At 30.5% G+C, this 15,061-nt stretch overlaps 1 protein-coding gene across 1 annotated transcript in view; it reads left to right on the top strand.

The window, feature by feature from the left end:
- Positions 1 to 277: 277 nt before the first annotated feature.
- The window catches only part of LOC113363901 (cold shock domain-containing protein E1-like), a 39,844-nt gene continuing 25,060 nt past the window's right edge, over positions 278 to 15,061 (top strand). The window contains 6 exon segments of the mRNA XM_026606382.1: positions 278 to 511; positions 3,026 to 3,370; positions 7,747 to 7,926; positions 12,410 to 12,606; positions 13,354 to 13,561; positions 13,637 to 13,822. Of these exon segments, the coding sequence (XP_026462167.1) occupies positions 509 to 511; positions 3,026 to 3,370; positions 7,747 to 7,926; positions 12,410 to 12,606; positions 13,354 to 13,561; positions 13,637 to 13,822 (1,119 nt within the window). The 5' untranslated portion in view covers positions 278 to 508.

Below are 15,061 nucleotides of genomic sequence, written 5' to 3'. Positions count from 1 at the left end.
CAAAACGTAAACTGGACAAATTCTGATGTGAACCAAATTTGAAACAGAAAACAAATTTTCACCAAGTGTTAGCGATGTGATCAAGGCCCATCGTGTGTGTCATGATCTTAAGTATGTTGGACAGTCCAAAAATAAAAAAAAAACTGATGTCTTTGATGTGACGATCGTATCAATGTGATCTTTTCCAGTGTTATAGAAATTTGTGAAATTTTCTTATTACCTTTCTGTGATATAGCTCTGCTTATATTTAAATACCAAGCCTCAAGAGAAACGACAAGCCTTTGTATTTTATATATGTACAATAGATAAACGTGTTTGAAAAGAATAGTAAAGAATTTTTAGACGGTCCTGAACAGAACAAAATAATCATTGTTGACAATGTCTAATAATCCTCAGTGGAAGAGTTTCCAGCCGTCAAGCCTGACATCCGATCCTGCTATTTTGGATTTTAAATCTTACAGTAACATTACAGCACCCGGACATAATTCCACACCTAAATCTTATCGGAATGGTGAGTCATAATTAACTTTATTTATTTATTCGAATTCTCATGATTTGTTCTTATTCTTACATTCACAAAATGAATTTTGAGCTTCAAAACTTTACACTTATTGAAATGATTACCATACCAAAATATGTTCAAAATACATTTTTGTAATATATTAGAGTATGGAGTTTATGCATATTTCCTCAAAGAACATGAATAATTACAATATGAATGATTTGGTCAAATGTTATGAATTTTGCATATAAAAGATTAAGATTAAAAAATATAATACTGATCTGATCAGCACAACTGGAGATAATTAATTTAATGCAGACGATGGTCAAATCATCAATTTTATGAGATGTACAAAATTTATATTATTATTCAAGTAAAAAAAAAATATTTTTATAAAAAAATTTATTCATAATAATCTGGAAAAAAAATTCAGGCTATTCTAAAATGTCTGGTTGGTGTGCTGTAAAAGAATAACACTTATCAGGAAGTTATTGCAACTTGCCTTAAAGCAAAATACTACTTATTGTCTGACATTTTACATTTCGTAAAATACGGTGGTACCCGTATTAATTAATTTTATTTCTATATATATTAATTTTATTTCTATATAAATACATTGAAATGCCATTAATTCGTTCCAGTACCGGTTTTTTAATTTTTTTTTTAATATCAAAAATAAATTTACTATCTTAATTGGCTTCCCGTAAGTTACTGTAATCGTCCAACAATCGAAACTGAAAATTTTTGCATATCTTGACGTTCTGAAGGTTTCTGAACATTTTGGCATACCTTAGAAAAAATTGATGTGACAATTGATTGATGTTACTGTTTTTTCTTGTCTTGTCGCTCGTATATCTTTGCCATCCTCATATTTTTCAATAATTTCTTCCTTTAATTCAAGACCCTTTTCTTTGGACCCATGTTTACAAAAGTAAATATTTTGCAAAATCACTAATAACGTATAGCTGAAATTTCTAACGTTAAAATAATCTTCGATATACTCGCGTGGGCAAATCGTTATTACACTATTAATATTAAGGGGGTATTCTAGTGTTGAGCGATTAATTTTAGGTTATTTTTAAAGTGTCGTAAAAGAAAGCAATGAATGTTTTTACTATCCATTTTATTAATATTATTAAAATACAATACAAAAATTAAAAAAAAAAGTTGAAAATTGAAGAAACTGGCAGCTGATGAAGTTGGGGGGTCCCAAAAAATTGGCACCTCAGTCTTGACACGATTTCAGCTCTCCTAGCCATCCGAAATAAAAGAAATAAAAAGATTATTAATCTACAGTGATGCCGCAATCGCCCGAACTAGCGATGAGTAAAAAATAGCATTTATTTATAAATTGGCGACTGTTTGACAAAAAAGTGTCTTTTTTACAGTTTTTTTTTGAGTTTCTCTAATATTTTAAATATAGTAAAAATTGGAATTTGGGGATGATGCTAGTTCGGGCTACAGATAGGTCTATAAACAAGACTCTCTGAACATTTCAAGTGCACCGCTCGAGTAGAACTCGAGAAATCATGTCAACAATACTGAAAAAGTCTGTTGTGAGAAAAACGCATTTAAAGTTTTGCGTGAAGTTTTTTGCTGTCAAAGTCATAAAATGATATGTTATACTTCTTTTATTTAATCTGCCATTCCTGATTCATGCATCGGACCTTCTTCTACTTCAAAAAAACTATTTTCTGCATTTCTCTCTTCAAATCGAGCAATTCTAGTCTCCTTTGAAGCGTTGGATGTACGTATTTCGTTCAATCCGGGCATTGTCTCGTCTTACAGCAAATGAATGAGTTTCTGACCCAATTTGCATTACCATAAGGGTCATCATTTTTAAAATCGGAAAGATACCTTCATTGAATATGCAAACAGCAATAAATGTTGCTTTTCATATACCCGTGATCGGGAATGAATGTTTCGGCGCGAAAATCCAAATCAACGAGTTTAGAGGTTCATTATTGTTCTGAGTTTCCGAACCTATACATTGAATTAATAATTCATTTGACGATAAACTGTCTTAAATTGGTCTAATGACTTCCTAATGCCTTTTGTCCGATTAGACCCTGCCAAACCAGTTTGGAGACCGAGTCAGTAAAATGCCTATATCTCCGAAAATAATTCAAATTTTCAAAATTTTTCTCGTACCCATATTCTTAGATGGTTAAACTTTGAAATTATGAAATAAAAAAAAAATCGATTTTTTTGAATTCCTACACTAGAATACCCCCTTAATGCATAAATGAAATGACCAAAACAGTAAAAATATTCATATGGTAGGAAAATCATTGTTACAGCTGACAAAATTGTTCGTAATTTCATTTTGCCTTTAACATTTTTTTAAAAACTCTTATTCGCTCAAACCTCGAATTTAAAATTTCACTCGTATGTCGAAGCAACGCATCGTTCCTTTGTCGGCTCGTATTTAGAAACACCCGTGAGTCGGGGTACTACTGTGAATAAAATATATAATATAATATTACAATTTATATTAAAAGAAATAAATTATTTCTTCCCCAGGAGGTTTCAGCGACACAACCAAACAATACTTTTCCTATCCAACAAGTTCTTCGCCCGCCTCTGTGCTCGTCAGGGGGCTCGTCCGGCCGCTTTCCAACGATCGGCACATTCACCCTCGACAACCCCGGCGGCGTCGGCAACGGCACCTCGCAGAATCAGTCGACTTCGTTCAACAGTAGCGGCGACTCCAGTACCGTGGGGTTGTTTTCCACAGCCAACAATTCGCAGACGTCGTCTGGCGGGGGCAATGTGAACAATAATAGTTTCGGCAGCAGTGGAGCAGGCTCTAATAATGATTCCAACAATCAAGGGACAAGGGAGACTGGGATTATTGAGAAATTATTGGTAAGTCGATAATATATTTTTCACGTCATAGTCCATTTTTTTAATTTAATTTAATTTTTTTATTTTAATTTTATTTATTCAACACACATGGCAATAATACAATATAATTACATTTTAAATTGTACAAATTATAAACTAAAGATAATATGAGAAAATTTGAGTATTAAGAGTTCATAGATAGCTTTGTATATATACATAGACTTAATATAAACTACAAATATATAACATTAAATAAAATTAAATTAAACATTTACATTAATATTTTTGTATTACCGTTATTAATGGGCCGAAAATCGAAATTGAAAATTTTCACATTTCTCGACATTTTGAAGGTTTCTGAACATTTTGGCATATCTCAGAGAAAAAATGGATGTGTGTGTGTACGTATATATGTATGGATACAAATTTCCAGTCACGTTTTCGGGCGCACGGATCAGCCGATTTGAATGGTTTAAAAAACATTCGATCTCTATTGATAAGGAGATGTGCTGATTAGATTTTGGCAAAGGCAGGTCTAGCCGTTACGGAGATACGGAGCAAAGAGGGCAGAAAATACAAATCGAGTTTTTGAGAGAAAGGAGTATCGGATTTGAATGATCTAAAAACATTCAATTTGTAATGATTGGGAAAAGTGTTTATTAGTTTTTGGCAAACGCAGGCCCAGCCATTTCGAAGATACGGAGATAAATGTGCAAAAAATGCCAGTTTTTTGAGAGAACTAAGCGTCCGATTTAAATGATTCAAAGAACTTTCTGCTTGTTTCAACAAAATAATTGCTTTCGGAAAAAAAAATTGTTTCTATTTTTTTTCGAAAAATATTTTAGTAATTTTGGATTAAAAACTCAAAAAATTACCCAGGCTAAGCACAGTCTAAGCGCCATTCTGGTACAAATGTTTACCCAAGAGCGTTTAGACTGTTTATGTACTGGAGCACTTTTCCAATTTTGTGAAAAAAAAACTATTGAAAAATGTGAAAATGCCGCCTAGCTAATCACAGTATAAGTGAAAATGTCGCACATAATTATTTGCAAATGCGTTTAGACTGTGACTATACGGGAGCACTTTTTCAATTTTGTGTAAATTAGGCAACTATTTTTTGAAATTGAATTTGAAATGAAATGACGATTGTTAATGTTCTGGAGATAAATTGATTTATAATTTACATTTGATTTGCTCACATATAACAAGATAGTAAAAATTATGAAAACTACGTGAAATTGAAAACGTTTAAAGTTTCTCGAATATTTCATTACGGTACGGGAAGTTTCTGCAATTTGCCTTATTTGCCATACACCACTAGTTTTTTATCTTGCGTTATCCATCATGTTCCAAATTAATCACATAATAGTTCATTTATATTATTATTTTTGTATTACTGTTATTATTTTATTTTATTTTAATTTCATTTCATTTTATATTCAATTTATTGTATTTTTTGTATCATTTCTTTTTTGTACCTATCAATTTTGTAAATAAGACAACCAAAGCCTTGATTAACAAAAATAAATTATGCAAAAAAAAAGAGTGCGCGTAAGGTTTACTCGCGATTGAAGTAAAACTTATTTTCTACTGTACAAGATTGCATTTAAGTAAATTAAATACATCATATAAAAATTTTGAATAATCTTTATTAGTATTAACATGGTAACACTCGTGATGCACACATTTATTAGTGTCAACCATTATACACATTTATATAATGATAAATTATAAATTATATATTTATAATAGCATTAAAATATGTATGATATTTAAAAACAATAATGTAATTAAAGTCATACTTCAAATATGACATGATCATTGTCATTGTTCACATGATCACATGTCATTGTAATTAGCATTTAGAAATGAACCTTTATTAGAGAAATGGAGTAATTGCTGATTAATAAATTCTATTAATATTTGTTCACAGAGTGGATTATGTTCAACAACGCCTAAACAAATATTGTTTTCGCAACTTCACTCATCATGTAATAATTTTGTTTGAAGAACTTCATGTAATTAAAATTAACATACATTCATTGACTGCTTGTATTTATTTTACTTTTTCGCTGGCGATATAATCTCATTTTTTGAACAGCTGTAATAGCTGTTTTGCCTAAAAACTATTTTCCATTCCAATAACTTCAAACATTTATAGAAACTACGAATAATATAGAAATTATTTCAATAAAAATTGTTTTAAATTTTCATTTGGTTGCAAGTTGAAAGACAATTCATATTAAAATTGTTTTGGCATACTGTGCAAAAGTACACAATGTTTTCTATTGTATGTTATGCTTTTCGAATTTGCGTCCTGTCTGTAGAATTCCAACCATTTTCTTGAAGATAAATTGATATCAAACAAAACAAATAATTTCATACTGAGTACGAAGTTTTTGCAATAAATATTGATATTTATAAGCGGAATTACTGTTTTAACTAACCTTACTGCAATTGATCTTTTGCCTATGTCTCTCATAAATTTGAATGTGGTAATTTTTTATAACATACTTGCTGGCCCGGCAAACTTTGTTTAGACATAAAAAATATTTCTAGAAAATCTTTTGTATAAAAAATAACTAACTGATTAAGAATGTATTAGTGTATGGTGAACGAGGCAACTAACAAAAATTAAATGGATGGTTTACCTGCTGCAAACAATGGCACATAAAAATGCTATTAGGTCTTACTAATAGGCATTGCAAGTTCCAGCCTAATCTGAAACTGATTTCATTCAAATTGAATTGGCACGTTTTGATATTCAATGTTTATATAAACATTACTACTTTTTGCTTGTTTCATGCTTTGTTGTGTTATGCATATAAATGAAAATGATAAAAATGCGATTTTGTTACAATCTTATTATTAAGATTGAAAATAGCGCTCGTATCTTTTTTGTGATTGTTTGTTGAAATGTAGTAGATGCATCATCGAGTGAAATATCCCATTCAGCATCCCAATATATAATATAGGCTTATAAGCATAATAGGGGGCGTCCATTAATCATGTGATCGATTTTTGGGCTCTCCTCCCCCACCAAAATTTCGTGTCTTTTTGGTTAGGTAAAATTTTCCGAACAAATTCTTCGAATTTACGAAAAAAAACTTACATTTTTTTTGAAAATTTAGATAAAGAATAAATACACGTGATATTTTACTAGACCTCTCCTTCCCCCACGTGATTTGTCAAGATTTTTTGTGGCCGGCCAATCCTTACTAAAAATTAATTTGCACGATTTCCAACTGATTTCTTTCGAACAGTTTTTGAATTTAACTAAAAAATCAAGATTTTTCGCGAAAACCGTGACAACAAATTTTAAACTTATCTGCTAATTATAAAGAAATAGCTTGGTAGATCGTATTTTAGGAATGGCTTTTAAATTTTCGAAATCTGTGGATGATATGGGATATTTTGCCTCTAACACTTACTTTTTTACAATTTTGATACCAGGTTTGAAATGCCGGCTAAACATAAAATTAGCGACTCAGATTTTCCGGCGAATACATATTATCCTTGGGTAAATTAAAAAAGTTGATTAAACATGGTCATGTTAATTATTACAGGCTCTGCTCAACTAAAATTATCTAGTGATTCTATTTATAGCTTCATTGTATATATTTGATAACGATTATTTATGTTGCACTCAAATCAGTTGTAACTACAGATATTAATTATAATGCATTACGGAATTGTTTGTTTGAATGAATAATTACCATGCTTGATAAGGAGGTTAATTTTATCTTTAATCGATTTTGAAATATTCCATGTTTTGTAGTTGCATTATTGGTTATCTTGTTATTTGAGTATCTTCATAGGAAGAGGGTATCGAATTTTTATAATATTGAATTGAAATTTCGACTTCTATTATTTGAATCACCTTGGTTATTTTATTTATATTTTATAAATGATCGGGATCAAATTTAAAAATATTTGTAAATATTTTTCAAGAAGTTTAGATAAAAAATGCATATAATGCGATAGAATGACGATCTTTTTGAGTCAATTTGATGAAAGGGTGGTTAAATTTTTGTGGAATTGCAAATTATAATTGTAGGAGGTACTTCTAATCTTAATGTATTAATCTACTATCGGATGTTTTTGACTTTTTATGAAGCCAAAAGTTCTAGATGAGCCTCAACAGTTCTAAGAGAGCTTTTTTGAGAGATCTTAGGTGAATTGATTTGTAAAATTTAGTTCATATGAGCACTTTTTCAATCTAAGATCAACTTGCTAAATATTCCATATCCAATGCCAAACAAATGAATTTTTGACACATGAAACACGATTCTAAATCATTTTTTAATAAGTAGAAATATTTTTTGTGATGTTAAATAATTTAGTAAAATGAACCTGATAAAGAATATTATTATTAATTTTGGTTAATTTTTTTTCAGCATTCCTATGGCTTTATTCAATGCTGTGAACGACAGGCTCGTCTATTCTTTCATTTCAGTCAGTTCAGTGGTAACATTGAACATTTGAAAATTGGTGACCCTGTCGAATTCGAAATGACTTATGATAGGCGCACAGGCAAACCCATTGCTAGCACCGTGTCCAAAATTGCTCCGGAAGTGGTAAGAAAATACTCGATTAGTTTAATATTTAGCAAGTTCTCTTTTAGTGATTTTTTTGGTTCTTTAATGCTCGTTATTGATAATTTTCTTTTCTATCATTTTGATAGAATAGATAATTTCTAAAATTTTCTGTAGTATCAAGATTATTTTTTTGTATTACTTTTGTAAATTGTAATTTGTATAGGTGATACGAGAGTCAATTTTATATATGCTTCAGAAGTGGCAAGATCACTCTTTGGATAATATTCTAGTTTTTTTTTCACGTTGTTCATCCTATATAACCAAATGCTATTTGTGAAAAGCCTTCTAGTTCTTTAAAGCTACTTTTGATACAACTTGTAGTTTATAACGTCAAACATTTTTAAATATTTGTTAAAAAGTTTTATTATATAAACATTATACATTGTTATTGCTAATTCAAGAGAAAAGTTTTTATTTTCATAATCTCTATTTCCTTATTACTTTTGAAATTTGTATTAAAGCCTTTCATTTAATTTAGTTACATAGTTTTTTAATTTAATAATTAGTGTTTAACTCGAGTTTTGGCTAAAATGAGTTATGTAGCCCAAGTGAAAGCGAGATGTTATTTTTCTTGTATTGTATAAATAATTAAGACTAAAAAAAAGGAAATATTTAAGTATTTTTGTCAAAATTTGAACGATTATTTTCAAACACCTGATATGATTGATTAAGTAAATTGTTACTATATTATCTTCTTTATATATAAATGGAGCTCGATATTATGTTAGATTACGGCTGAACCGATTTGGCCACTTTTAGTTTTGAAATATTCGTGCTAAAAAAAGGTGATTTTTGGGAATTTATATTAAAAAAACTACTTTATCAATCATTTCAAAATCTTAGGAATATATTTATACATGTTCTAAGAATACATAGTAAAATTTTTGAAGAAAAAAATTAAATAGTTTTTAAGTTATCGTCGATCTCCGACGGCGCGACAAAAAAAAGGCCCTTAACTGCTGCAGTGATTCCGGCCTTCTACGTGGATGAAATCAAAAAAAAATTATTCTCGTTAAGCTAGATAATATTTTTTGTAAAATGAACTACGATAAAAGAAATAGATCAAAAATTTACAAAATGGCGGCGTTTTTTAAAAAAAGTCGAATTTTATCCAAAATTTTGGTCGTTTTCGACTGCCAAAATTCGATTTTTGATCCGATCAAAAAATCGATAGTTCATTTTACGGAGAACTATATAAACAACATGTAAAAAAAATTTGATAGTGATCGGATCATTCGTTTTTGAGTAATCACTGCAGCAAATTCGGAAAATACTGTTTCGAGAAAACCGCGTTTAGATGAAATGATCGTTGTACTATATACTATATATATACTTTTCAAATGGCTGTAACTCAAAAACTATTTGAGATATCGATTTGAAATTTTTATATATTATTTTTAAAGGTGTAATCTACCAAAATATAAAAAAAAAACGATAATCGATTTTTTGAAAATTTCACACTAGTTGTGCCCCTTAAGGCCGCATTGTACAAAAACTTGTTGATGAAGTAATAGTGATTATTATATGTTTCATTATTCATTTTCTATTTAATAATATATTTTAGTAATATTGTAATACAGTTACGAGCCTTTCTTATTCATTAACTAAATGGATATACTAATGTTCTGAGAATTTCCAACACTCATATTGAACATTTTATTTGGTTTTATTTTGGTACACCTGATGGCAAGGCAAATAGACATTTTCATAATTTTCAATACCAAGAACAAGCATAATAATAAACTTTTTTATGATATCCTAAATTAAATTAATGTTTTGTATTAATTTAAAAAAATGGTAAGATATTGTTTTAAATATTTTTAGTTCGGTTCTGTCATAGTTTTAAAAATACATTTAAGATACAAATTCATTCCAACATCCTTTATCCATTCCACAATCCTCATCCTGATACTCCAGGACAATCCACGCCTGGCCTGGTCCTTGTGGCGTCTGTCCAGTCCTCTCCTGTCCATCCGAGATACTCCGGAGTCGCCCGACGATAAGTTGGTGGCGGCTATCAAAAATAGCCTGCAAACGGGTGCCCTCCTGTCATTGTCCTCTCCGCTCCGGCCACGTACGCCCAATGCGACCTCGACGCCGAATAACAGCGACTCCAAAAATAAGCCCTTCCACCAAAATCCTGCCGATTCCCTTTCCAAGGGCAGCGATTTGGCGGTCATCGTACAGAAGGTCAGAGGAGATAATAATAGACACAGGGAAATGGATTAATTTGAATAAGATAGATTTAAAGTTTATTTTTAATCCATTTTCTATATAGGTTTAATTAAAGGATGCTTCCAAATTTCTTGTACGTTTTGGTTCTAACGAAGACAGGAGGGGCAGTTTGTATAAATTATTGTAGTTACAAGTTTTTTTATATATTTTTGTTTTAATCCAAGTACCTGTCACAAAAAATTTGGGAGCATCTTCTAGCCCTATTTCATGTTATTTATAAGTTATAATTTTAAAATAAATGTACGTTAAGAGATGTTTTGGTATTGTAATTGCGACCCGCCTAAAGTGTGACTCGTTGCTCCGACATACGAGCAAAATTTGAGATACGAACTTTGAGAGATCTTACATGCGAGTGTTTTGAGATTCGAGGAGATAATAGACGCAGGGAAATGGATTAATTTGTATAAAATAGTTTTAAAGTTTATTTATAACTTGTTTTTTGATCCATTTTCTATATATGTTTAAAAGGATGCTCCCAAATTTCTTGTTTGTTGCATTTTCTAACGTAGACAGGAGGGTACAGTTTGTATAAATTATTGTAGTTACACATTTTTTTTTATATTTTTGTTTTAATCCAAGTATCTGTACCAAAAATTTGGGAGCATCTTCTAGCCATATTTTAGGTATATATTAGGTTGTCAAATATCTCCCTTCCGCTTTTTTGCTCTTGGTTTATAATACAAAAAGGCGGAAGGGAGATATTTGACAACCTATTATATGATAAAATTGTTCTTAGGCATCCATCCAGTAATTTTTAATGAAAGAAAATGTTTTTATTAAGAAAACATAGCTTTCGGGTCTTGATTTGACGCATTTTTATATACTTCCACAATATATATTAGTTATAAAACAAATTTATTAAATTGGTTAGATTTATGCTTTTTTACATATTTTTATTAATATTTTTCTGTAATTATGTTTTTTTTATATTGTTTTAAACTCTGAAATATTTAATTGTAGCACTGAAGATGAGATTCAAAAAATTACCCAGGCTAAGCACAGTCTAGGGCCACTATGGTACAAATGTTTACCCAAGTGCGTTTAGACTGTTTTATGTACTGGAGCACTTTTTCAATTTTGTGAAAAAAAAACTATTGAAAAATGTGAAAATGCCACCAAGCTAAGCAACAGTATAAGTGAAAATGTCGCACAGGATTATTTGCAAATGCGTTTAGACTGTGATTATACTGGGGAATTTCAATTTTGTGTAAATTAGGCAACTATTTTTTTGAAATTGAATTCGAAATGAAATGATTGTTAATGTTCTGGAGTTAAATTGATTTATTTATAATTTACATTTAATTTGCTCAGATATAGCAGTATAGCAAAAATAATGAAAGTTACAGTATTTGTAATAATATATTTGAAAATGTTTAAAATTTCTCGAATATTGCATTACGGTACGGGAAGTTCCAACAATTTGCCTTAAGGCACGATGCCATATAACACTAGTTATATATTAATATTGTGTAGTAACTATTTACCCACCAGAACACATCGAGGATTATTTTAAGGTTTGAAATTTCAACTATATATTAATAGAGATTGTAAAATTATATATGTTGAGTTTGAGTTTTTTTTTTGCTTTTTGTACATTTAAAAAATATTATATATGTACTTTTATAACCATGGGTCTAACTCTAAAGAAAAGTCCGATGACTCTTGAATTCAAGTGTGAAATTATTGAAAATAAGTGGGATGGCGCGGATGTACATCATAGTTATGTATTGTGTTTAAACAGGAGTTGATAAGGGTATAACTCCAGCTAAGGACCTTACCATAATTTATAAGCTGCTTTCTGAGCACTAAAAGTTTGTGGATAAAAATCATCCAGAAAAAATTGCAATAAATAGTTCGGTCATTGCAGTTATTCAACAAACTTATTACAGCAATACAATGAATGGACAGAAAAACCATTTAAATTAATAAATTGTAATTTTTTTAGCACTCGAAAAACTTGACAAAAACCAAAATGCTGGAACGAATTATTAATTATATACAATTTTATTTTTATTTTTTAATTATATTAATTTATATAGAAAAAATTATTCTGAGATACGAGCGATTCGACATTGAAGCGTAGTTACGAAATGAATTTAACTCGTATGTCGAGGCACCAATTATTTGAGTGTCCGTTGTTGAATAATTAAACATTTTCACTGTATTCTATATTTGTATATTTCCAAATTATAACTTTTTTCTGATTTGTTTCGATTTTTTCACCCAGGTTTTAAGTGAGGAACGAGTCACTGGTAATGTAACAACTGAATTAAGGACTGAAGGATCTGGCGACACACAGGGCCGAATTTCATATGAGAACAGGGGCGAATGCTTTTTCTTGCCTTATACCAAGGACGATGTTGAGGGCAATGTCACTCTACGAAGTGGAGACAAGGTTTCGTTTCAGATCGCAACAAATCAACGGTATGTTAATAGAGATATCAAGTTTAGAATAAATCATACTTTATCATTATATATACGTTCTTCTTATATTATATTTGATTAACAAATTTTTTTTTGATAAGAGCCTGAAATATTTATTTTATTGGTTACGGTTTTATTATCAACATGAACATAAATATGTTTGAGAGCAATAGATATTTGCAATATTTATTTTGAATTCTGTCTTGCACAGATGTTAAATTGGTGAAAAAGAAATCTACAACTGGATAAATAATTAAGGACAAAAAGTTCTTAATTTTTGAAGATAACTATTAATTTATGGGCCGATTCAGCCTCACAATACACAGATGTTATGGCAAGGCCATGTTACGCTCCAACTTGCATACATTAATTATGCTATTGAATCATATATTGAATACTGTCAAAAATTCATGTATTTGCTATGCATTCAGGCGCTTTACATAATAACTGCAACGTCACTTGTATGTTATGAAGCTGAGTCAGAAACACCTTGTTATCTAAGATCGTTTTAGTGACATTTGTGCGGTTTCTAAGTTAAATTTTCTATCTGACAACCGGAGAAAAACGCCTGACTGCTCAGCAACCACATGGCTTTTGACAATATTTAGAACGAATTAGTATGGAAAGTAGTTCTTCATAACATAGCCTTGCCATAACATTGGTTTGTTATGCAGCAAAATCGGTCTACATTTAGTCATCTATATTTTTTCTTTTAATTTTTTTAACACCTACTATTATCTTTTACAGTGGTAATTTGGGTGCTTGCCACGTCCGGTTAGAGAACCCGGCTCATCCAGTTTTGTACAGGGGTGTAGTGTGTTCTATGAAAGAGTCATTTGGTTTCATTGAACGAGCAGATGTAGTCAAAGAAATATTTTTCCACTTTTCTGAAGCCAAAACATCAGAGGAACTTAGGCCTGGAGATGATGTTGAATTTATCATTTTAACAAGAAATGTAAGTTTAAAGAAATAGCTGGAAGAAAAGAAATATGTATGTAGTTTATATCTGTTATTATTATTTCTGTTTTAGGGTAAAGAAGTTGCATGCAATATTGTTCGGCTACCACCAGGAACAGTTGTGTTTGAAGATGTAGATCCAGATATCACAAAGGGCCAAGTTTTAAAACCATTAGATCGGGGCACAGGGCAGAGACATCAGAGTGATCCTTTACCAGGCCGGATCAGATACAGGGCTCCTGATCATTCTGAAGTAGAGGTAATTGTTCTATATCATATTTACAGCTGTGCATTTTTTTTTAAAAATATTAACATTTTTGAAAAAAAATTACTTTGAAAAAATTAGATTTTTGAGAAACTATAAATTTTTGAAAAAAGGCTTCTTGAAAAAAAATGTTTTCTTTATTTTGAAATATTTTGGAAGTTCTGAACTTTTCTTCGAAGCAATCGTACTGCTTTAACTGCATACAGACGAAATATCGAAGCGCGTAAGCGCCGCGACGCCGTCTAACGGATAAACATTGGTACGGAGCCCATAGGAATGTAAGCAAAATTTATACTTATTGTTAAAATCTCTATAAAATATCTGATAATTTTATGTGCACATATCTAAGGATCATTTTTGACCGCCAAATGGCATTTTTTTACTTTTTTCACTAGATCTCCGGAACCGCTAGACCCGCCTTCATGAAAATTTAATCAGTTGTTCATCTTGTCAATACAAGTAAAATGTTGAATTATTAAAATCGGTTGAAACGTGTTCTCCAAATTGTCGACGAAAATTTGTAACCGCACACACACACACACACGTATACACCCATTTTTTCTAAGGTATGCCAAAATGTTCAAAAACCTCTGAAACGTAAAGATATATAAAAAATTTCATTTTCGATTTCTTTTGCGATTACTATTACTTACCCTACGGAAAGTTAAAAAATAATGCTATTTGGGAGTCAAAAATGAACATTAGACATATGTACATCGTATTATCACGAATTTTATAAAAATTATAATAATAAGTACCATTTTTGTGTGCATATATATGGATTCCGTACTAGTGTTCACACGCTAGGCGACTACGCGGCGTTTACGCGCTTTGTCATTTCGACTTCAAATCAGCCATGCAGCGCGATTGCTTAAAAAAACGTTGAAATTGATACAAAAAAAATCAGAATACGAAAACAACAAAATATAAAAAAATCATATTTTTCAAAAAAAGTCAATTTTTTTCAAAAATTTCAAAATTTCTCAAAAATCTAATTTTTTCAAGTTTTTGGAAAGTTTCTTTTTTAATAATTTAGTTTTCGGTACGGAAAGTTCCTGCAATTTGCCTTAAGGCACGATGCCATTCACCACTAGTATTACAATTCATTTGATTTGATTCATATTTTTTTTTTCCAGGTACCGTTTGGTGATAAAGATCAAAAAGGCGATTTCACTCTTCGTCATGGTGATTGGGTCCATTCCAATTGGCGACAGATCGACGTGATCAGCTACG

The sequence above is a fragment of the Ctenocephalides felis genome, unplaced genomic scaffold (assembly GCF_003426905.1).
Source record: "Ctenocephalides felis isolate EL2017-DRISC unplaced genomic scaffold, ASM342690v1 CF-g0.4_SCAFFOLD_00845, whole genome shotgun sequence".
Lineage (NCBI taxonomy): Eukaryota > Metazoa > Arthropoda > Insecta > Siphonaptera > Pulicidae > Ctenocephalides > Ctenocephalides felis.
The sequence above is the reverse complement of the archived record's forward strand: the minus strand, read 5'-3'. Positions and strand labels throughout refer to the sequence as shown.